The sequence below is a fragment of the Monodon monoceros genome, unplaced genomic scaffold (genome assembly GCF_005190385.1).
Source record: "Monodon monoceros isolate NGI ecotype Baffin Bay Population unplaced genomic scaffold, NGI_Narwhal_1 Super_Scaffold_10, whole genome shotgun sequence".
Classification (NCBI taxonomy): Eukaryota; Metazoa; Chordata; class Mammalia; order Artiodactyla; family Monodontidae; genus Monodon; species Monodon monoceros.
Window position 1 is genome coordinate 13,058,008 of NW_021703766.1, and position 23,923 is coordinate 13,081,930.

The window sequence follows — 23,923 nt, forward strand, 5'->3', positions numbered from 1 at the left end:
AATATCATATGGTATCACTCATATATGGGATCTAATTTTTAAAAAATGATACAAATGAACTTATTTACAAAACAGAAACAGACTTACGATATCGAAACAAACTTATGGTTACCAAAGATGAAATGTTGGGGGTTGCATAAATCAGGAGCTTGGGATTAACATGCACACACTACTATATATAAGACAGATAACCAACAAGGACCTATAGTATAGCACAGGGAACTCTATTCAATATTCCGTGATAACCTATATGAGAAAAGAATGGATATATGTATATGTGTAACCAAATAACTTTGCTGTATACCTGAAATTAACACAATATTATAAATCAACTATACTCCAACAAAAAATTTAAAAAACCAATTAACCATAAATTTAACTATTTCTGGAGTATCCATTCTCTTCCCTTGATCTATATATCTATCTTTAATCCGTACCACATAGTTGTGTTTATTATAGTTTCATAGCAAGTTTTGAAATCAGGTAGTATAAGTTCTCCCATCTTTTACTTTTTCAGATTTGTTTTGGTTATTCCAATTCCTTTGCCTTTCCACATACATTTTAGGATCCAGTTCTCACTTTCTTTAAAAAAAAAAAAAAAAAAGGCGGGCTTCCCTGGTGGTGCAGTGGTTAAGAATCCGCCTGCCAATGCAGGATGGGTTCGAGCCCTGGTCCGGGAAAATCCCACATGCTGCGGAGCAACTAAGCCCGCGAGCCACAACTACTGAAGCCCGCGCGCCTAGAGCCCGTGCTCCACAACAAGAGAAGCCACCGCAATGAGAAGCCCACTCACCGCAACAAAGAGTAGCCCCAGCTCACCGCAATTAGAGAAAGCCCACGTGCAGCAATGAAGACCCAACGCAAAAATAAATAAATAATTTTTTTTAAAAAAAAGGTTGTGGTATTTTGATAGGAATTGCATTGAATCAGTAGATGAATCTGGGAATAACTGGGATCTTAACAATATTGAGTCTTCTAATCCATAAATATGAAATGTCTCTCCATCTATTTAGATATTTTTCCATTTCTCTCAGCAATGTTTTATAGTCTTATGCACTTAGGTCTTGTGCTTTTTTATGCCATTGTGAAAGGAAATATTTCTCAATTTCATTTTTGGATTGTTTATTGCTAGTTTACACAAACACACTTGATTTTTATATATTTATTTTGTATCCTGAGACCTTTGTTCTAGTAGGTTTTTTTTTTTTAAACATTGCTTAGGATTTTCTAAATACAGGATCATATCATTTGCAAATAAAGACTGTTTTACTTCCTCCTTTCCAATCTAGATGACTTCAATTTGTTTTTCTTGCCTTATTGCACTAATTGCACATTCAGCAGTACAGTGTTGAACGGAAGTGGTGAGAGTAGACATCCTTGCCTTGTTTCCGATCTTAGTGGGGAAAGCATTTAGTATTTCACCACTAAGTACAATGTTAGCTGTAGGGTTTCCATAGGGGCTGTATGAGTTTGCTAGGTTGCCATAACAAGGTACCACAGACTGAGTGGCTTAAACGACAGAAATTTATTTACTCACATTCTGGAGGCTAGAAAGCCAAGATCAAGGTGTCAAGAGGGTTGGTTTATTTTGAGGGTCTCTCCTAGGCTTACAGATGGCCATCTTCTGTGTCTTTACATGGTCTTCCCTCTGTGTGTATGTGTATCCTAACCTCCTCTTCTTATAAGAGCACGAGTCTGTGTCCAGGACTTCCCTGGTAGAGCAGTGGTTAAGAATCCGCCTGCCAACGCAGGGGTCATGGGTTCGATCCTTGGTCCAGGAAGATCCCACATGCCGCAGAGCAACTAAGCCCGCGTGCCACAACTACTGAAGCCCACGTGCCACAGCTACTGAAGCTCACACACCTAGAGCCCGTGCTCTGCAACAAGAGAAGCCCCCACTCGCCCCAACTAGAGAAAGCCCGTGCTCAGCAACAAAGACCCAATGCAGCAAAAAAAAAAAAACTATGTCCAAATGTAGTTACATTCTGAGGTACTGGGATTAGTATTTCAACATACGAATTTGGAGGGATGCAGATTGTATTAGTCCATAACAGGGACCCTTTAACAGGATGAGGAATTTCCTTTCTATTCCTAGTTTGTTGAGAATCATCATATGAAATAGGTTTGGGATTTTATCAAATGCTCTTTCTGTGTCTTTGAGAGGATCATATGGGTTTTGTCCTTTGTTCTATTAATACAGTGCATTACATTGACTTTTACATGTTAAACCAACCTTGCATTCCTAGAATAAATCCTACCTGGTCATGGTGTTAATCATTTTTTTATGGTGCTAGATTCGTTTTTATAATATTTCATTGAGGATTTCTTTAAATTTATTTTTTGCTTATTTGTTTAAATATTTATTTTTGGCTGCATCAGGTCTTAGTTGCAGCACACGTGATCTTTTGTAGTGGTGTACAGGCTTCTCTCTAGTTGTGGCATGCGGGCTCAGTAGTTGCGGCATGCAGGCTTAGTTGCCCTGCAGCACGTGGGATCTTAGCTCCCCGACCAGGGATCGAACCCACGTCCCTTGCATTGGAAGGTGGATTCTTAACCACTGAACCACCAGGGAAGTCCCTCATTGAGGACTTTTGTGTCTGTATTCATGAGTGATATTGATCTATAGTTTTCTTTTCTCGAGATATATTTGTCTGGCTTTGGTAGCAGGATAATACTGATCTTGTAAGATGAGTTGGAAAATCCTCCTCCTCTTCTGCTTTCTGAAAATGTTTATGTATGTTTGGTATTACTTCTCCCTTAAATATTGACAGAATTCACCAGTGAAGCCATTTGCACTTAAGCTTTTCTTTGTGGGAAGTCTTTTTCATTCAGTTTCTTTTGTTGTGATAGATCTACTTAGATTTTCTATTTCTTCTTCTTTTTTTTTTTAGATTTTCTATTTCTCCTTGAGTCACTTTTGGTAATTCGTCTTTCTAGGAATTTGTCCATTGTTCTTATGTTGTCTATTTTGTTGACATAAAGTTGCTGTTAATATTCCCTTACAACCCTTCTGATTTCTGTAGGATCAGTTGTGATGATGTCCCCTCTTTCCTTCAGGATTTGGGTAATTTTGTCTTTTCTTTCTTTTATACATGTTTATTAAACGGAAATTTTAAATTGTACAATCATGTTTATAGCAACTTTATTCATAATAAACAAAAGCTTAAAACAAGCCAAATAACCATCTGTAGGAGAATGAAAATACAATGAAACACTACCATCAATTACAGCAACAACAATGACAAAAGCAAAAACAACCTACTAATACTAAACAACAACATGGATGAATCTCACAGACATTTCATGGAGCAAAGGAGACCAGGCCTCAAAGCGTGTATATTCTATGAGTCTGTTTCTATGAAATTCAGAACAAATAAAATTAACCTATGGTGATAGAAATCAGAATAGAAGTTGCTTATTGGGGAAATTTGTCTTGCAAGAAATTGGATGCCCATTCTCAAACCCCACTACAACCACTCAACTGTAAAAAGTTTGGACCCAGGAGGAAATATTACATACACCAAAGTGCAATGCCCTAGCTAGGGAGTCCAGCGAGATTGTCACCCCTGCTTTACACCATTGGACACTGAGACCCAGGGTGGAAGTGACAATCCCAGGGTCACAGAGAGCACCTCAGACAGAAGCTAGGCCCTCAGATGTCTGGTCTGGTATTTTCTCCGCTCAGCTTCTCCTCTTCCGGCTCCTGAAAGCCGGGCTCGCCCCGGCCTCCTCTTAAGGTGAGCCAGGGCCGCTCAAAAGTTGTTCCACCCCAGGTCCCAAAATATATTTTCCTCCCACCTGTGTCATGTGCCCAGCATTGTACTACAGGAAAACTAGCCACATTTATCTTCAAAGCCCAGGAGCAGGAATTGGGTCTTTTGTTACCTGGTGCAGAGCAGGGCTGTGGGAATTGAATTCAAAGGGCCGTGATGTGAACTAAAGCAGATCTGCACTAGGGTCTGGGAATGAATGTGAAGACAGAGCCCCCGGATTAGCTGGGATGCACCATGTGCCTGCCGGGTGACCTGGGGCAAGTCCCTCAGGCACGCTGAGCCCAGCTTCCGCATCTAAAACATGGGCTCCTCATCTTCTATTGCCCCGGGTTGTTGCAACAATTAAGTGAATTCACATATTCGAAGCTGCTTTGTAAATGCTATAGAAAAATATGCATTTTATTAAGCACTGCTGGGACCCAGACAGGGTGAATTTGAGGTTGTCTGGTCATCCGTTTGAGGGAAAAGAAACTCCTCAGGCCCTGGGTATTACAGGGGGATCCCCAACTCCAGACTGGCTTAGGGGTCCTTGTGCCTGGCCCTGTCTCCACTCCCCAACATCCACAAAGGTATACACATTCCATCCGTGTTTCCCCCTCAAAAGCCAAGCCCACTCGCCTCTCAGCAGAGCTTCCAAGGAACTGACATCTGGTTCTGAGAGAGTGCTAGCCCAGGGGTCAGGGGTCACTCAAACTCCAGAAGGAAGAAGTACCTGGCTTTCAGGGCTGTCCTTTGGGATGGCTGAATAACCTTTGATCTGCCCTGAGGGGAATGTGGGCATTTGGCTGTGGCCTGCGGGACAAATTTTATTTTCTAGGAAATGTGGGCCATGGTGCAGATCTTCTTCAGCTTATTCCAGTGGGACTGTGCTGGCTGCAGCCAGGCCCCGGAGCATCATGGCAACTGGCTGCCCTCCTGCCTGTTTGTCTGGAGGCCGACTTGTTCCCAGCAGGACTCCAGTCAGCCAAGGGCATCACGTGCTCTCTTCCCACTTTTGCCCTCTCCTGGCCTGCAGTCACGTGGGTGGACCTGGGGGGGCAGCAGGGCTGGGACCCAGCCCCGCACACAACCCAGACAGACTGTCCTAAGGCACCCATTTCCTCCCCCTGGGGCAGCCCCTGACCACTCCCCTACAAACCCACTGCCCCAGTGCCCCCACCCACCGGTGGCACTTGACTGGTGTGCGGTTACCATCCGCCTATGTTTAATTCATGGCTGGGGGTTGGGACGGGGCTTCCCAAGAAAGGAAAGAACTCCCCTGGGGTCTTGCCCAGTTCTTGCCCGCCCGCAGGGCACATGGCCGCAGCCTCCCTGGGCCTGGGGCTGGGAGGAGAAGCTGCCAATGGGCCTGGAGGACACTGTTCCAGCGTGGGCACAGCCATTATTCGTTAATCTGCAGCCCTGGAATGTCTGCGGGCCAATCAGCAGGGTCTCCGAGGGCTCCCCAAGGGCTCCGATAATCCTGCAATGATTAGCAGGGGCCACAGGGTCGCTGCGAACCACTCGGTGGGTTGGTCGGTTGGCTGTCGGCGGGCGGGCGGGTGGGCTGACCAGGCCAGCAGCCGGAGGAGGGAGGGAGGGAGGGAGTCCCGGGACTGGAGCTGTCTGTCTCCTTTCATGCCAGCGCCAAGGAAGGGAGGCTGTTTGGACTCACCGATTACTCACCAGCCTCCCCCTTTTGTCTGCCAGCCCAGCCTGACTCTTAGAGATTGTGAATAGCTCCATCCAGTCTGGGAAGCGAGCTGGACAGCTGAGCCGGGCAGAGCCCAGAGAACCCAGCAGGCCCATGTTGAGGCTGGAGCCCTCCCCTGGGCTGGGGGGCCACCGGCCTGGCCTCCTGCCTGTACTCCTGGCTCTCCTTGGCATGACCTGGGCAGAGGTGCGCCCACTCCAGCTACAGGAGAAGCAGGTTCCAGTGCCTGGAGGTAAGGGGCCGCGGGGTGAGGAAAAAGTGGAGGAGCTATGAGCTCTGCAGAGGGTCCCAGGGGGCTTCTGGAAGCCAGTTCCCAGGCCTGAGCCCTGGGCAGGCTGGTGTGATTTAAAGAGCCACCCTCGAACAGTCCAGGGGCCGGAGATGGATGGAGGAGGCTGGGACTGGGGCAGAAGGATGAAGGGGAGTGGGCCCAGGCTTGGGGGTGAAGGAAGAACACTGGGAGCCTGCAGCAGGGACCCCAGAAGAGACTCAGTGGCTGAGAGAAGCCCCAGCCAGAGGGCCCGCTGCGAGCCCAGGGCTGGACCCCTCTTCACACCTAGCCCCCAGGCCCCCATTCCCTTCTATCACCCCACCCCCAGCTCTCAGCCTAAGGCTCCTTTACGCCTACACCTGTCTCTCTGTCTCAGCCCCACTGCTTTCTCCACATCTCCCTATGCCCCCATGCCTCTGCCCCGGGTCCTCCCATACACACCCACCATCGTCCTGTCCCATCACTTGTTCCATAAGTGCAGGGTTGCATTCTCGTCTTGCCGTGGCGACACCCGCCCCATCGCTAGGGGCCGGGCCCAGGTCCCACCGCTCAGGTGGCCTGACCGTGTCTCCCGCCCCAGCCCTGAGCAAGAAGGAGAGCTTCCTGCTCCTCTCCCTGCACAACCGCCTGCGCAGCCGGGTCCACCCCCCTGCAGCCAACATGCAGAGAATGGTGAGTACCCCCAACCCGGGCTGGCCAAGGGGGCACCTGGAGGGGCAACCCTGAAGAGGACTGAGGAGGCCATGCCAGTGCCAGGTGCCCTTTCACCTGGCAGAGTGGGGCAGCGGCCAGCCAACTTCCCGCTCTGGGACCACGCCTGGTTGCCGGGGGGCGCGGGGGGGGGGGGGGGGGGCCGTTGCTTCCCCCTCCCCCAGAAAGGCAGCCCTTGGGTTTTTCCTTGCATCCCTTCCCGTTGCCCCGGAGACCAGAAGACATGGAAAGAACTGGGGTCCCCTCCTCCAAGAAACAGGAGCATCACAAAAGAGTCCCAGCAGGACTGGAGACTAGTCAGGGAGGGAGAAGCATCCTGCTGGGGGTGGGAGGGGTGAGGCTTGTGTGTGACCAGACCCACTGCTTCTTCAGCAGTTTGTCTAGGCGACTAGGAGGGGCCCCCTCCCCAATTCCCAGCCCATTCACTGGGGGCCAGGGAGCAGGGTATAGGGTTTCCCACCACTCCCTCGGGGCTTCAGGGTTGAAGGTGTCATCCTGGGGCCCAGAAACACTGCCCCGTAGTATGGGACCCCAGCTGCGCCCTCCCATGGTAACAGTCGAGGGAGCGAGGGAGGGGCAGCGTGGGGCAGGCAGGGTTCCCCATGACTGCTTCCCATAAACTGCTCTGAGGCTGGCGCAGCAGTGGCGACCTTGAGAGCTCCAGGGTCAGGTTCCCAGGAGGTGGGGGCGGGGTGGGCAGGAGGGGGGTCGCCTCTCCCCCTTTCCCTGCTCGCAGCGGCTCTGCCCCTCCTCAGGCCCAGGTCCTGGCTCTCATCCCCACACTCCCAGCCCTAGTGCCCAGTGTGAGGCTGCTCCGGTCAGCTTCTACACTTCCCATGGCCCTGTTGCCAAAGTCTTAGAAAACAGCATTTCATAAAAAATGCAACTGGAGCCCCACCACTCAGCCTCTGTCACACCCGCAGCTCTGGCCCTGGGCACCCCAGTGGAGGCTGAGGCCCTTGGGGGTGGTCCGGGCTGCTGAGGCGCCCCACGCAGTCCCCGCTGCTCCCAGCTCCAGTCCCCGTCAGCAGTAAAATCACAACTACCATCTGCCCGGGCTGCTGCAGGTCAGGCCCTAAATGCAGCACTTTTCTCTCTGCATTCATTTAATCTTCACACAATCTTACCCTATGGGTACCTTATTATCTGTTTGTTTTGTTTTGTTTTTTGGCCACACGGCACGCCTTGCAGCATCTCAGTTCCCCGGCCAGGGACTGAACCTGGGCCATGGCAATGAAAGCCCAGAATCCTAACCACTAGGTCACCAGGGAACACCCACCTTATTATTCCATTTTACAGAAGCGTATGTTGAGTCTCATGGAGATTAGGAGACTGCTGGAGGTCACAGAGCTGGAATGAGGTGGCTGGGCTGGACCAGGGCATGACGATCGGGTGACACATGTCATCCTGGTTGCTAAGCCCCCCGTTTCAGAGGACGGGGAGCTGTTGGATGGGGGTAGGGAAAAGGGCAGCTGGTACGTGGTGGGAAGAGCAGATTAGGCCCACTCCAGAGAACTCCGCTTGCTGAGACCAAAGCGCTGAGGCCCTGGAGACCTTTTACACCCTCTCTGGTCCTGACTCCCAGCTGGTGTCCCTGTGTACTCCAAAACCAGATTTAGGGAATAAGACACAGCGGTATGGCTGCTGCGACTTTTTGCATCACAGAAGGGAAGCCAAGAGGGAGCCTTTCTGACAATGGCCAGGGTCAGTTTTACCTAACACGGAACCAGTTTCAAAGGCTTGGGCACTATCCAGGGCTCCCATTACCAGACGGGAAAAATTACGGCAGAGGCCCATCCTATCACATGGGCTGGCACCTCGTGCCCAGGAACACCCATCCCCCTTAGTGGGCGGGGCCTGAGGGTACAAGCCGCTGGAGTCAGAAGGACTGAAGCTGTCAGTCCAGGGTGGAGCCGGGCTCTGCGTGGGGGGTCCAGACAGGGCAGGTGCTTTTCCAACACCACCTTGGAGCGCCCCTTGCAGGTCCTGTCTGACCTTCCCTGGCCCCAGTGAAGGCGGTGAAAGCGGCTCAGAGCACTCAAGCCGCCAAGCAGGACCCCTGTTTGGGCTGGGGTCTCTTCCCTGCAGGACCAGCACCTCTGGATGTGCTGGTGGGGGGGCTGGATCACTAAGGCCTGGCCCAGGGGCCCCTGCTGATGTTGCTGTTTGCGTTCCTTTCCCCCAGGACTGGAGTGAGAGCCTGGCCCAACAGGCCCAGACCAGGGCAGCCCTCTGTGGCGCCCCAGCCCCAAGCCCAGCCTCTGTCCCCCGGGCTACCCCGCAAGTGGGCTGGAATGTGCAGCTGCTGCCCGTGAGCTCGGCGTCCTTCATCCACGTGGTGGGCCTGTGGTTCTCAGAGGGGCAGCAGTACAGCCAGGCAGCGGCCGAGTGTGCCCCCAATGCCACCTGCACCCACTACACTCAGGTGAGGCCCGGGTACTGGCTCTGAGGCCCCTGCCCTGCTGGGCTGGTTCAGAGGTCTGCAGTTTGTCCTAAAATTGGTGGTTGCTTTTCCTCCCATTTGTTTAGTTTTACTTTTTTCAGCTTTAAATATGAAATATTTCAAAGCTAAATCAAATAACGGACTCCTTCTTATCCACTACCTAGCATTAGAAAATGTTAACTATATTTGTTTCTCATCTCTTAAAAAAACAAAACTAAGCGTAAGCCCTCCTTCTGCCCTTTCCTCTGTCCCTCCCCAGAGGTAAACTTGCTGAAGTCCAGGTGAAACACCCCATGTTTCCTTTTCTTCCCCCTCAACAAAATTTGTTGAATGTCTTCTCTGTAACTGGCATCGTTTATGTACTAGGATCCAGCACTGGAAAACACAGGCAAAATCCCAAGCATGTTTTTCTCTTTTTTTTTTTATGGTTACTTTTATGTGTCAACTTGCAGGGTAGTGGGTTGTTATTGTTGTTGTTTTGCATGACATTAACATTTTTTTTGACATTAACATTTTTTATATTAATTAATTAATTAATTAATTTTTGGCTGCGTTGGGTCCTCGTTGCTGCGTGCCGGCTTTCTCTAGCTGCGGCAAGCGAGGGCTGCTCTTCGTTGAGTTGCGTGGGCTTCTCATTGCGGTGGCTTCTGTTGTTACAGAGCACGGGCTCTAGGAGCATGGGCTTCAGTAGTTGCGGTGCATGGGCTTATTTGCTCCGCGGCATGTGGGATCCTCCCGGACTAGGGATCAAACCCATGTCCCCTGCATTGGTAGGCAGATTCTTAACCACTGCACCACAGGGAATTCCTTGTTTTTCTTTTCTTTTTTTTGGGGGGGGGGGCCGAGGGTAGTTCCCCGACCATGTATGGAACCAGGGCCCCAGCAGTGAAAGCACCAAGTCCTAACCACTGGTCCCTCAGGGAATTTCCCCAAGCATGTTTTAATACCTTTACTACACGTGGAAGGGTTTTGATACCTTTTCTACTTGTGCAAGTGGGTTGTGTGTTATTAAATCCTACCTAAGTGCTCTCTCTGTATGTCTCCTTTTGCAATTTGTGTTTATCACTTCAGACCACATTTGTAAGATTTGTTTCCGTTGATCTGAGCATGCATGTGTGATTCACTATGAATAAACTGCAATTTACAGGCATCTGGGTTACTTCCACGTTTTTTTTTTTTTTTTACTATCCCAAGTCATACCGAAATGCATAAATCCTAGTTCCGGTCCTCTTGTACATATGTGTCCAGACTTTTTCTAGGACACACTTGGAAGGGGAATGGCTGGGTCAGAGGGAGCACGCACCTACAACCTTAGTAGCTATTGCCAAAGTGATGTCGCCAACTCTACTCCTGCCCACAAAGCAGTTCTCACTCCCCATTCTTACTCTATTCATTAAGGAGTATTGTCAGCTCCTTCATTTTTGCCAACTCAAGGCTGTGAAATGCTACCTCATTCTGTTTTTAATTTGCATTTCCCTGATTACATGTGGGACTGAGCCTCTTTTCTGTTCTTTTCATTACCTTTTAATTTCATCTTTCCCTTATTAATTTGTAAGCATCTTTGCTATATGCTTTGTACTTTTTGTTGGTCATATTGGTTGCAGATACTTTTTTTCTAATATATGGCTTGTACTTTCTCTTTGTTTATGTTATCTTTTATAAGATAAATCTTTCAGAAGATTTCAATATTAATGTAATCAATTTTCTCTTGTTTTTCATTATAGTTCATCCATTTGTTGTATCATGTTTAAGAAATAAATCTTTTTCAACTCTGACATCAGCTAGATATTCTTCCTGTATTTTCTTCCAAAGTTCAAATGTTTTCCTTTTTTTCATATTGAAGTCATTAAGCCATCTAGTGATATAGGATTTAATTCTATCTTTTTTTTTTAAAGGAATTTTGCCTTTTTTTTAAAAAAAATTATTTATTTATTTATGGCTGTGTTGGCTCTTCGTTTCTGTGCGAGGGCTTTCTCTAGTTGCGGCAAGTGGGGGCCACTCCTCAACGCGGTGCGCGGGCCTCTCACTATCGCGGCCTCTCTTGTTGCAGAGCACAGGCTCCAGATGCGCAGGCTCAGTAACTGTGGCTCACGGGGCTAGCTGCTCCGCGGCATGTGGGATCCTCCCAGACCAGGGCTCGAAACCGTGTCCCCTGCATTGGCAGGCAGATTCTCAACCACTGCGCCACCAGGGAAGCCCAATTTTATCTTTTTTTTTTACTTCTTGTATGAAGCACTGAATCTTTCCCCCCCAGACTCTAATGCCACCTCAGCCATATACCAAGCTCACATATCCACATGGGTCTGTTGCTGAGTTCTCTCTTCTATTTTGTTGCTTTTTTTTACTCCTGCATATATGTGCTTTAATTATTATGGCTTTATAAAAAGTTTTGACAGGAAAATCCCCCATGTTATTATCATTCAAAAATTTCTTGGCTATTCTTGATTCTTTCTCCTGATTCTTTCATATGAATTTAATAAGTAGCCTTTATCAGGTTATAGACAGGCCTAGCTGCTCCGCGGCACATGGGATCTTCCTGGACCGGGGCACGAACCCGTGTCCCCTGCATCGGCAGGCGGACTCTCAACCACTGCGCCACCAGGGAAGCCCCAGACATTTCTTTCTAATCTAAGTTTGTTAAGGATTTTTAAAGTCATGAAAAGGTTTTGTGTTTTATCAAATGCCTTTTGTGCATCTATTGAAATAATTATAAGGTTTTTCCTTAACTATTTACAGCGATGAAATACATGAATAATTTTTTTGTGTGTGTACAAAGCTGTTACATGACACTACATCCTGGTCATGTATTTTAAACATTTTATTATAGAAAATTTCAAATATATACAAAGCAGTCAGAGTGATATAATGAACCCCCATCTACCTATCATCCAGCTTCAACAATTATCAGCTCACGGTTTCATGACTCATATTTATTTAATTATTTATTTATATTGAAGTACAGTTGTACAGTACTATATAAGCTGTACAGGTACAGCTGTACAGGTACAGGTACTTATATACCTGTATAAGCTACAGGTACACAATATAGTGATTCACAAATTTTAAAGGTTATACTCCATTTATAGTTATTATAAAATACTGGCCTTGGGCTTCCCTGGTGGCGCAGTGGTTGAGAGTCCGCCTGCCGATGCAGGGGACACGGGTTCGTGCCCCGGTCCGGGAAGATCCCACATGCCATGGAGCGGCTGGGCCCGTGAGCCATGGCCGCTGAGCCAGCGCGTCCAGAGCCTGTGCTCCGCAATGGGAGAGACCACAACAGTGAGAGGCCCGCGTACAGCCAAAAAAATACCGGCCATATTCCCCATGTTGTACAATGTATCCTTGTAGTTTATTTTATACCTAATAGTTTGTAGCTCTTACTCCCCTACCCTTATACTGCCCTCCCCCCTTCCCTCTCCCCACTGGTAATCACTAGTTTGTTCTCTATATCTGGGAGCCTGCTTCTTTTTTTTGTTATATTCACTAGTTTGTTGTATTTTTTAGATTTCACATATAAGTGAGATCATACAGTATTTGTCTTTCTCTGACTTACTTCACTTAGCATAATACCCTCCAAGTCCATCCTTGTTGCTGCAAATGGCAAAATTTCATTCTCTTTTATGGCTGAGTAGTATTCCATTGTATATATGATGTGATGCGAAATAAAGCGATGTAGGGTGTGTGTGTGTGTGTGTTGTTGTTTTTAATTAATTGCTATATTTGGTTTCCTAAATACTATTTGATAGTGAAATTGACCTCTGATTTTCTTTTCTCATTCTGCCCTCACCTGGTTTATATTAACCTCATAAAATGAGTTGGAGGTTTTGCCTCATTTTCTGTTTCCTGGAATAGGTTCTATAATATTTGCTGTAACTGTCCTGTAAAACTATTTGGGCCTTTTTCTATTTTTTGATTGTTTTGTGTGCATGTGTATGTATCCATGGATTTTTAATTACTGATTCAACTTTTAGAAATGGTCGTAGATCATTTCAGATTTTCTATTTCTTCTTGAGACAGTTTTGCCAAGCTCTATTTTCTAGGAAACTATCCATTTTATATTTTCCAGTTTGTTGGTGCTGTCATTTAAGAGATTTTAAACTAGAATTAAACAGATTTTTTAAATGTTTCCTGTGTCTGCAGCTATGTCCTTTTAAAATTCTCTATTTATTTGTGCCTTCTCTCTTTTGTTCTTTACCAGTCTTCCCAGAGGTTTGACTATTCTAACGAATCAGCTTTTTGTTTTCCTTCTCTCTTTTTTCCACCCATCCACAACCTTATTCTTCTTTTTATTAATTTCTGCTCTTTTTTTAAAAAATTAATTTATTATTTATTTATTTTTGGCTGCGTTGGGTCCTTGTTGCTGTGTGCGGGCTTTCTCTAGTTGAGGAGAGTGGGGGCTACTCTTCGTTGCAGTGTGCGGGCTTCTCATTGCAGTGGCTTCTCTTGTTGCGGAGCACAGGCTCTAGGCGCACGGGCTTCCGTAGTTGTGGCACACGGGCTCAGTAGTTGTGGCTCGCAGGCTCTAGGGCACAGGCTCAGTAGTTGTGGCACACGGGCTTAGCTGCTCTGCAGCATGTGGGATCTTCCCGTAGCAGGGATCGAACCCATGTCCCCTGCATTGACAGGCGGATTTTTAACCACTGCGCCACCAGGGAAGTCCTTCTGCCCTTGTTTTTATTATTTTCTTTCATCTACTTTCTTAACTCATTAATTTTAACTCCTTTTTCTTTTCTGGTATATGTCTTTTAAAGCTATCAATTTCCCTCTAAACTCTGTTAGCTACATCCCATAAGTTTTGGAATTTAGTGATTTCATTGTCACTTAGGTCTATGAGTTTCCTATTTTCCATTATGATGCTGTCTTTGATTTTGAAGTGTATATTTAAATTTCCAAACTATGTTTTCTCCTTTACTTACTTCTAAATTATTTCCTTGGGAATTCCCTGGTGGTCCAGTGGTTAGGACTTCACGCCTTCACTGCCGGGGCCTGGGTTCAGTCCGTGGTCAGGGAACTAAGATCCCATAAGCCATGCAGCCAAAAAAAATTTTTTTTAATTTAATTAATAATAATAGTAAATTATTTCCTTTACATTCTATTGCATTGAATTCATAGAATGTGTCCTGTAGGATGTTGGTTATTGAGTATTTATTGAATCTTGCTTTGTGGCTTACTGAGGGGTCAGTGTCTGCAAAAGTTCCACGCACTCCTAAAAAGAATGCATATTCCCTAACTGTTGGATAAATAGGTATGACTACATGTGCATCTCTCCCTGCCTCATGCTGGTCATGTTTAGTGGCTACCAGAGTTTGCTTGGCTATTCCTGTGTATTGACCATTTGTGCTATTTCCAAGTTGTCACTGATTCTAAAGCTCTAAATCTAAGTTTTGAATACTATTAAAGACCTGTATCTGTTAGCTGTTGCTGCATGACGCACTACTCCCAAATATAACGATTCTGCAGCTTGGCAGTTTGGGTTGGGCTCAGCTGACAGTTTCTTCTGGTCTTCGCTGGGCCCACTCCTGCAACTGCAGTCAGCTGCTGCGTTGGCTGGGAGCTGGCTGTCTAGAGTGGCCTCAACTGGTTCATCTCTGCCCTATAAGGTTCTTCAACCTCCAGCAGCCTTGTTCACGTGGTGGCTGAGCATGAGAGTTCTATGAGAATGAGTGGAAATTGTAGGGTCTCCTGAGGCCTAGGTTTAAAATGGTTCAATATCATTTCTCCTGCATCCTGTTGGCCAACAGAAGCCACAGGGCCAGCCAGATTCAAGATGTGGGAAAGAGATTCCTCCTGTTGATGCAAAGAACTGCAAAGCCACATTTTATAAAGAGGGGGCTGTAGGGAGAAGTGAAGCGTTGTGGCCATTTTATCAGTCATCACAAGGCCTTTGATGTCCAAGTCTCTTTTCCCACTCTCCTCCACTATCCACAATCTCCCTTCCCTTCAGGTATCTGCTGACCCTCACCTCCCGACCCAGAAGGCCTTTCTAGACTATTCCCACCCATCCTTATATCCCTGCCCAGCACAGCTACTGCTCCTGGGGTCCCCAGGGAGGTGACAAAACTGTTTAACTGCTTGGCCTGGGGCAAGAGCTGTGTCTACCCTTCCCAGGGGAGCATCATCTAGGCTGTTGGTCCCAAGGCTAGGAGTGGAGGTGGCCCATGAGAGGGTTTCTGAGCCACTGTGTCTCCTGCAGCTCGTGTGGGCCACCTCGAGCCAGCTGGGTTGTGGGCGGCATCCCTGCTCTGGGGCCCAGGCTGAGATGGAAGCCTTTGTCTGTGCCTACTCTCCCGGGTAAGCCTCCTCCATGGCAGCTGCCCTGCCATCCCCTGCTGGGCTGCGGGGTAGGGGATGCTGTCACCCAGGGTGAGACACTCACCCACCCACCCACAGGCCTTTACCCCTTGGTCTGCACCCCTGCTGGGAGAGGGAAGAAGGAGGAAAGGGAGAGGGTGCAGAAGTGGGCAGCACCCAATATTCTGGCCACGCAGAATGTGGCTTCTTCTCAGACGCCCCTTCCTGGAGGCACCACCCAGCGTTCAGGGCATCTGCCCAGTATTAGTTTGGAGGTCATCTTTTCTTTCCTAGGAAATCTCCCTGTCTCTCCCAGCTCCCTGCCTTCCTGGCTGGGCTGGAAGGAGCTGAAGGGGCTGGTGGGGCAGGCAGCAAGGCCCAAGGCCAGTTCCTTCTAGCCTCTGCTGCTTGCTCTCACAGAGGCAACTGGGAGGTCAACGGGAAGACCATCGTCCCCTACAAGAAGGGCACCTGGTGTTCGCTCTGCACAGCCAGCGTCTCGGGCTGCTTCAAAGCCTGGGACCACGCAGGGGGGCTGTGTGGTAAGTGCCCCACCCTGCCTGCCTCTGGCTGGGGCGGCTTGATCTGGTGATCCTGGAGGAGGCGGGCAGCATCCTGAGGGACTGTCCCAGAAGCCCTGGTCCTCAGCACTCAGGGAGGCACCTGCCTGGCCTGCCGGGGAGAGGCGCCCTCACAGCATTTCCTTCTCATCCGACCAGAGGTCCCCAGGAACCCATGTCGCATGAGCTGCCGGAACCACGGACATCTCAACCTCAGCACCTGCCACTGCCACTGTCCCCCGGGTTACACAGGCAGATACTGCCAAGGTGAGGGGCGCCTGGAGTTCTGGACTGTGACCACCCGGGGGACCCAGGGAGCGATCCTCGCACAGCCTATCCTCATCCAATAAGCATTCACTGAGCACCGACGGTCTGCCAGACCCTGCGCTGTGCAGGGAATTCAAAGTGAAATCAGATCGGCCCCTCAGGCCCTGGGATGGTGGAAGGAGGACAGTATTAGGATCCAGAAGTGGATTCCTTTCCCACTGTCCCCCACCCCCCAGCTCTGTGACCATGAGCAGGTCCACTCCCAAACCCCAATTTGCTTCTCTCTACAAGATCAAACCAAAGATGCCAAATGTGGCAGTGGTTGGGAGCCCCGATGGTTTCCATCTCTGGGGGGCAGGGGTTGTTCTTGCTGTGGTTGGCCATTCTGCACACATCCGTGGCCTGTGAGGGGCAGCCTGGGGCCCAGGGGCTGCCAGCTGAGTGCCGTCCCCTCCCTGCCCCATCCTGGCAGTGCGGTGCAGCGTGCAGTGCGTGCATGGCCGGTTCCGGGAAGAGGAGTGCTCCTGCGTCTGTGATGTTGGCTATGGGGGAGCCCAGTGTGCCAGTGAGTCCTGCCGCAAAGCCCCCCAACAAGACGAGCCCCTCCCAGGACCCCCTCAGCTGGTGCTGGGTCTGGTTCGGACCAGCTCACAGGAGCCCATCGTACGCACCTCTCCCCCATTCCCCGATCAGTGACGTCACAGTGGTAGCTTGAACTTGGCCATGGTGGGGGTCTTTACACCACCACAGAAATGGCAATGCTAAAATCATAGACTTTTTTTTTTTTTGAGGGAGAGCTGGTTGTTACACATTTACCAGCACACCACTGACCCCAACCCCCTCTCCTGCTTGGTGGCCAGGGGAAGGGGTACCTTGAGCTTAACATCCTGGCAGGACCGGAAGGGTAATGATTCTGAGGTGCCCACACACAAAATCAGGCTTCCCTCCTCCCAGCCAAGGTGCACTTTCCCTTCCACACCTGTGACCTGAGGATCGATGGAGACTGCTTCATGGTGTCTTCAGAGGCAGACACCTATTACGGAGCCAAGATGAAATGCCAGGTAATGGTTGGCCCCTGCCTTCCCAGGGACTGTCCCCCTGGGTTCTTAACAGAGGGACCCTGGGCTAAGAGATGAATTCCTTTGACTTCTCCTGACTCTCATCTTTAGTATAAAGCAGGGGTTACAACTCAGAGGCCCATGGAAGCCAGGAGGTCACTTAATGAGCTGAGGGACCCAGGGACAAGGCCCCACTCAACCCTCATCTAAGGGGCCATCTTGACTCAGCTCGAGCTGCTGGCTGCCGGGCAGGAATGCAAGTTCAGGGAGGCCAGGACCTGGAATTTCTCAAGAGAACCAGAAATGCAGATTTTCACTGAGCTCTCAATTTATTAATGTTGGCAACCAATTCAAATGTATTAAAGACACTGAGCAGGTGAAACAAAACCCTTCCAAGTGTGGGACCCTGACAGAGGAGCCGTGGGCAGAGAAGAGAAGGCAGACTCTGCTCTAAGAGGCAGGAGGCTTTGGGGGGCTGATGACAGCCCAGCCAGCACACAGATTGGACATCCATGGCCACGATGGGTGGCAGGATGGAAAGGAAGGGCTGGCCTGAGCTCTGGGGCCAGAATGACCCGGAGCGGGGGTTACAGGGAAAGGGCGGGGTGCTAGCCCAGATTGAGAGCCAGAAAGTGCAGGACATCCTCGCCTTCTACCTGGGCCGCCTGGAGACCACCAACGAGGTGACCAACAATGACTTTGAGACCAGGAACTTCTGGATCGGTGAGTGCCTGGCTGACTGGTGGAGCGGGGAGGGATGCAGTGAGTGTGGGGCTGGGATGCCTTACACTGCTTCAGGAATCTGGGCCGTGGAAACCCAGAGCACCTACCAGCGGGCAGTAAGGGTGTGGTGAGGGCTTGGGGCCCAGAATGGGGCCAGTAGTCAAGCTGGTGACTCCTTTCCCTGCAGAGAGAGCCGAAGGGAGGGAGAGCCACCAGAGGGGCTGGAAGTGCTGGGAAGGGGGCTTAAGGGCTGGGGGTCGACAGGCATTGGGCAGCAGGCTCTGGGCTCAGGCCCTCATCGCAGGGAGCCTGGGCTGCCAGCGGGGCCCAGGGATCTCGGGTGTGAGGCCAGCCTTGGCTGCTGTGGCTCAGGGCTCACCTACAAGACCGCTAAGGACTCCTTCCGCTGGACCACCGGGGAGCACCAGTCCTTCACCAGTTTCGCCTTTGGGCAGCCTGACAACCAGGGGTGAGTCTGGGGTGCCCTCCCTCCCCTGTGCCCACCTTCTCACCTGGGCCTGCTTGCTGAGCCTTCAGACGCCGCTGAACAACCTCCACCCTGCCTGCTGCTTGGCTGAGCGCCCTGAGGGTCTGGGCCTTACCTGGTGCCCAGGTGCCAGGAAGTCTGGGCACAGCTGGGTGTGGGCCCAGTGCTGAGATGAGGTACATCCCTGACCTCCAGGGGCTCAAATAAAAGAGAGGGAACCCAAGAAGGCTTCATCCATCCACAGTCCCCATCATCCCTCCAGCTGTCTCTCCGTCTCTCTATTATCTATCCATCCCTCCCCCACCACCGTGCCCCCTCTGCCTGTATCAATACACTGATTCTGCCCTCCTTAGCTGGCCACCCACCTGCATCCACTCCTGCACACATCTGCCCACTGGCCCGCCTGCACTGAGGCCCAGCCCTGGTCTTCAAAGCCCAGGAATGCCCAGGGCAGGGGGGGAGGTGGTCAGGCTGTGTGGCCACCAAGGCTCCAGATACCCCGCCCAGTTCTCCTTTGACCTCCTTGATGGCAGCCACGCCCAGGCCACTGGCCCATCCCTAGAGGAAGCCGGCTTGGTGGGCCCCCAGGCATACCTTCTCCTGCTGGGAGGAAAGATGTGGGCCTGTCTGTTCCAACCCCACTACCCCCACCTGCAGTGGCCGGCATGGCTGAGGGCTGCAGCGGTGGGTGGAGCTGTCCCCACTGCACCCCGAGAAGAGAGGAGCTGCAGTGCTCTGAAGTGCAGGCATGGGCTTGGGGCTGGCTCCCAGAAGCCCCATATGTGGGAGGGGGCACCCAAGAGGCACCTCCCTAGGTGCAGGTGGCCCACTGTGGGGGAGGATTTAAGGACTCATAATTTCATTCCTCCACCCTGAGCACTCGACAATCTTGGCAGGTTTGGCAACTGTGTGGAACTGCAGGCATCGGCCGCCTTCAATTGGAACGACCAGCGCTGTAAAACCCGAAACCGTTACATCTGCCAGTTTGGTGAGGGCCTTCCCACGGCTCCCCTCCTCTGGTCCCTGTCCCCTGGGGATATCCAGATGAACAGTCTAGAGTGTCTGAGCACACAGGGCCACGAGGACACCCTGCTCAGGGCCTCATTGGACCTGTAGGCCCCTGAAGCACAGAGAGGGAGATTGGCCTGGGCTCAGCCACGCAGGGGCAAGACCAGAACTACAGCCTGGCTGGGGATTTCACCAAGGTCCTTTTCCTCCTGTCACTAAAGCTGCCACATGGGAACCCATCGGGTTCTTCAGCGTTCCCTGATTCCCTAGAGCACAGTGAACTATGGTGGGGACAGAGGTGAGACCTAGCCCAGAATCAGCCCCCAGCAGCACCTGCTAGAAGGATCTGGAGCTGCAAGTGGGATCATGGCTATTTCTGGACCTAGTGTAGCAGGGTCCCCATCCCAGGACCGCCTGGGCTGTCACTGACCCTTGTTCTGTTCTCTTCCTTTCCAGCTCAGGAGCACATTTCCCGGTGGGACCCAGGGCCCTGAGGCTCACCCATGCCTCTCCCCTGCCAGCACCTGGATGCACAGCCCTACCTGCCCTTCTGCCCACCTGTTTAGAACAAGGGTTGGGCTAGGACTGCAGGCCCAACAGCCAAAGAGGCCTCAGACCTTGCAGGAAGTGGGGCAGGGGGTACAAGTGAGGCCGATGGAGAGCCTGGTATAGGAGGAGGGGAGCCTGGGGTCCCCCAGCCTGCTTTTGAGTGGGAAGATGGGTCTTAATTAGGCACTGAAACAGGAGTCCGGGGCAGTGGTCAGAAGAGACCACTCTCCTCCATCTGGGCTGGACCCTCTGGGGCAGACAGAGGTTCCTTGCTGCCCAGGATGCACCCCACAAAGGATTAAACTAAGTTATGGATCAGCTGGACTTGTGAATGCTCATTGTGAAGGGGAATTCATACAACCCAGAATGAACCCAGGAAGACTGGTTTCCTCCCAGCCACCTCAGTCCCATCCCTGCTCGCCCACATGACCCAGGCCACCATCTGGAGGTTTTCAGACTCTTAGTCCTGAATAATGCACAGATTTAGAAGCCTTGTTTGTCTGCATCCCTAATTTCCAGCTCCTCTCACCACTGCCTCTGTCAGCTTTGTGTTTCTGTTCACACCTCCTCCTTTATTAATTATGCTTGCTTCTACTTGTCTCTTCTTTCTTTGTGATAATCTGAACTGGGGTCTGTTATGGCCCCATCTCCTCCCTCTCCCTATAGCGGTGAGAGGGTGAGTCCAGGCAGGTGCAAGACTGGGAGGTGCTACCATTAGCATCCAGAATGCACACTGTTATGTGAGAACATCGAGTTGCTTTGCTGGTTGGAAGTATCAGTACAAGTGTGGCCTGGGCCCATGGAACCGGGAGAAGCAGATCAGTCACGGTTCTTGGTTGCAGCCAATAGAAACATAGAAACAGCCCTGGCTAGTCATGGCAGAAAAGGAATTTATCAAAAGGGCAATGATTTTTAAATGGGCAAAGGACTTGAATAGACAGTTCTCCAAAGAAGATATACAAATGGCCAATAAGCACATGAAAAGATGTTCAACATCACTAGTCATTAGGAAATCCAAATAGAAACCACAGTGAGACACCACTTCACACCCATTAGGATGGCTGTTAGCAACGAAACAGACAATAACAAGCGTTGATGAGGGTGGGGACCCATTGGAACCCTCATACATTGCTGGGGAATGTAAAACGGTGCAGCCATGGTGAAAAATCGTTTGGCGATTGTTCAAAAAGTTAAACAGGACTTCCCTGGTGGCACAGTGGTTAAGAATCCACCTGCCAATGCAGGGGATGCAGGTTCGAACCCTTGTCCGGGAAGATCCCACATGCCGCGGAGCAACTAAGCCTGTGCACCACAACTACTGAGCTTGCGCTCTAGGGCCCGCATGCCACAACTACTGAAGCCCGCGCACCTAGAGCCTGTGCTCCACAACAAGAGAAGCCACCGCAATGAGAAGCCCACGCACCGCAATAAAGAGTAACCCCTGCTCACCACAACTAGAAAAAGCCTGCACGCAGCAACGAGGACCCAATGCAGCCAAAAATAAATAAATTAATTTAAAAAAACTAAACACAACTACCATATGACCCAACAATTCCACTCCTAGGTATGTACCAAGAGAAACGAAAACAAGTGCTCAAATAAATCCTTAAAACACAAAGTTCATAGCAGCATTATTCACAATAGCCAATAGCCAAGAGGTAGAAACAACCCAAAAGTCCATCAATGGATGAGTAGCTAACAAATCGTGGTGTATACATGCAATGCAATATTAAATCAACCATTAAAAGGGATGAAGTACTGATACATGCTACCAGGTGGACGAACCTTGAAAACATTTTAAGTGAAAGAAGCTAGTCACAAAAGGTCACATATTGCATGATTCCACTTATCTGAACTACTCAGAAAAGGTAAATCCATAGATGCAGAGACGGGTGGTTGCCAAGGGAAACAGGAAAATGAGGGTATGGGTTTTATTTTGAAATGATAAAAATGTTTTGGAATTTAGATAGAGGTGGTGGTTGTACAACACTGTAAATGTATTAAATGCCACTGAATTGGTTAATTTTGCGTTATGTAAATTTCACCAGGGAGAGTGAGAGAGACACGCTGGGGCCTCTGTAGCCCAGAAATAGTGCTCCAAATTCTGCTGCAAAGCCCATCTGGGTAGACTCCCATGCCACTGCTGCCAGGCACAGGAAATGCAGAGCCTGCTCTGACAGCAGCGACACAGGAGCCACCTTTATGGCAACTAAGGTTGGCAATCCAATGCCCTTCTGAGCCTCTAACACCCCAGACGCCAGATTCCCATTCAGCTGCAGCCTCTCCCATCAGCACTCCTGGCACTACAGTGCTTCCCTCACCAATATATTTCTCAGTGCCTCGGCAAAGGACGCGCTTGGGGCCGTCCCAGGGTTCCTAGGTTGGGGTGTCAGTGAGCAGGTCCTACCTGAAAAGTCCATTCCAACATTCTCATCTGGAGGCGAGGTAGCCGAACGCCGCGGCTCTCCATGTTGGTCCACGGGCCAGCAGCATCGACATCACCTGGGAACTTGTTAGACGAGCAGATTTTCAGCTGCCCCAAACCTAATCTGAGTTTTAACAAGATCTCCAGCCACTTCAGATGCAGGCTCAGGTGTGTGAACCACTGGCAGAAGCAGAGTTCGGGTCTAAAGTCAGCCTACCTGAATTGGAGGACAGGCTCTGCCACTTACTAACTGTGTGACTTTGGTCAAGTTATTAACACCTAGGTGGACCCACTGTTCCAGTTTGCCTGGAGCTGTCCTGGTTTTAGCACTCAAAGTCCCACATGCTGGGAAACCTCTCCATCCTAGACACACCAGGACAGCTGGTCACCCTAAAACATCTCTCTGTCTCATGATCCTCTTCTGTAAAATGAAGATAATAAAATGAGTTAATACATTAAAGTGTTTGAAACAAAGCCTGGGGAGGGTAAACACTGATGAATATCAGCTGGGCTGAGCCAGTGTCCTCATTTCTCAATTCCTCCATCAACATTAGACTATCTAAACTTCATTTGTTAACTCAGTAAATTTGTTAAATAAATGAAGTGCTTAAAACTGTCCCTGGCAGGATAGTAAATGCTCAGTAAGTTTTAGCTATTCTTTTTTTTTTTTTTTTTTTTTTTTTGGTGTTACGCGGGCCTCTCACTGTTTTGGCCTTTCCTGTTGCAGAGCACAGGCTCCGGACGCGCAGGCTCAGCGGCCATGGCTCACGGGCCCAGCCGCTCCGCGGCATGTGGGATCTTCCCGGACGGGAGCACGAACCCGTGTCCCCTGCATCGGCAGGCGGACTCTCAACCACTGCGCCACCAGGGAAGCCCAGTTCTTATTCGTATTATTATTATTATCTATTAGCTTTTAGCTAATATTTTTCGGCCACAATTGAGTCCAGGGTTTAAGCAAACATCAGGGCAAACAATTGGAACCATCCCAGCCACTCAAGGTAGCCCCATAGAATCCTAAATATCGGTATGTTCAACCAGACTTCCCTGGTGGCCCAGTGGTTTAGACTCCGTGCTTCCAGTGCAGGGGGCCTGGGTTCAATTCCTGGTCAGGGAACTAGAGCCCACATGCCACAACTAAGAACCGGCACAGCCAAATTAAAAAAAAAAAAACATTCAACCCCATTTAACATTTTCTTCCTTCCCCACTCTCCACCCTCAGAATCCATTCCCAGATCATTTTGCAGGTTTTGTCAATATAAATTAGCAAAATCTCATGGTTCTTCTGGTGTTTCAATATCTTCCTCCCAGATTTGAAGTCATCAGCCCCCTGGGGTCTGCTGCGATATGCTTGTTATTTAAGTCTAGAGAAAATGAGGGGTGATGGGGTAGGACACACAAGGGGTCTCCTTCAGGGCAAGGTCATTACAGAGTATATTTTTTAAGGAAATGCTATCTGCTGGCCTGGTTGCACATGTGCCATGGAGCGGGGGAACCCAGGCTGAGCAAGGCCCTGCCACCAACAGCACATGGCTTCCCAGCTCACCCAGGGCACTGGCATTCAGGTGGCCAACTTGGGAAGCAGGAGGGCTGATGGCCACTTGGAGGATGCTATGGGTCAGGCATGAAAGCAGTGCACATCCCGCCCTCCCATTGCCACTGGCCAC

At 50.0% G+C, this 23,923-nt stretch overlaps 1 protein-coding gene across 2 annotated transcripts; it reads left to right on the top strand.

Moving 5' to 3' along the window:
• Positions 1 to 5,051: 5,051 nt before the first annotated feature.
• Positions 5,052 to 20,154, top strand: CLEC18C (C-type lectin domain family 18 member C). Of its 2 annotated transcripts, none has more exons than XM_029207890.1 (12): positions 5,052 to 5,279; positions 5,463 to 5,698; positions 6,318 to 6,409; positions 8,634 to 8,873; positions 15,085 to 15,182; positions 15,603 to 15,724; positions 15,902 to 16,009; positions 16,482 to 16,574; positions 16,964 to 17,070; positions 17,661 to 17,790; positions 18,082 to 18,259; positions 19,174 to 19,710. In XM_029207890.1, the coding sequence occupies exons 2-12, from the start codon at positions 5,560 to 5,562 to the stop codon at positions 19,391 to 19,393; spliced, it is 1,527 nt and encodes a 508-aa protein (XP_029063723.1). In that variant the 5' UTR covers positions 5,052 to 5,279; positions 5,463 to 5,559; the 3' UTR covers positions 19,394 to 19,710. The 2 variants fall into 2 exon arrangements, with proteins under 2 accessions (XP_029063723.1, XP_029063731.1); XM_029207898.1 differs by adding an exon at positions 19,742 to 20,154 and having other exon boundaries at positions 5,267 to 5,698; positions 18,163 to 18,259; positions 19,174 to 19,265.
• The last annotated feature ends 3,769 nt before the right edge of the window (positions 20,155 to 23,923 follow it).

Coding starts and splice junctions, on each gene's coding strand:
- CLEC18C (XM_029207890.1), top strand. CDS start 5,560: ATGTTGAGGCTGGAGCCCTCCCCTGGGCTGGGGGGCCACCGGCCTGGC. Junction 6,410..8,633: donor CAGCCAACATGCAGAGAATG/GTGAGTACCCCC, acceptor CCTTTCCCCCAG/GACTGGAGTGAGAGCCTGGC. Junction 16,575..16,963: donor TGGGGGAGCCCAGTGTGCCA/GTGAGTCCTGCC, acceptor CCCTCCTCCCAG/CCAAGGTGCACTTTCCCTTC.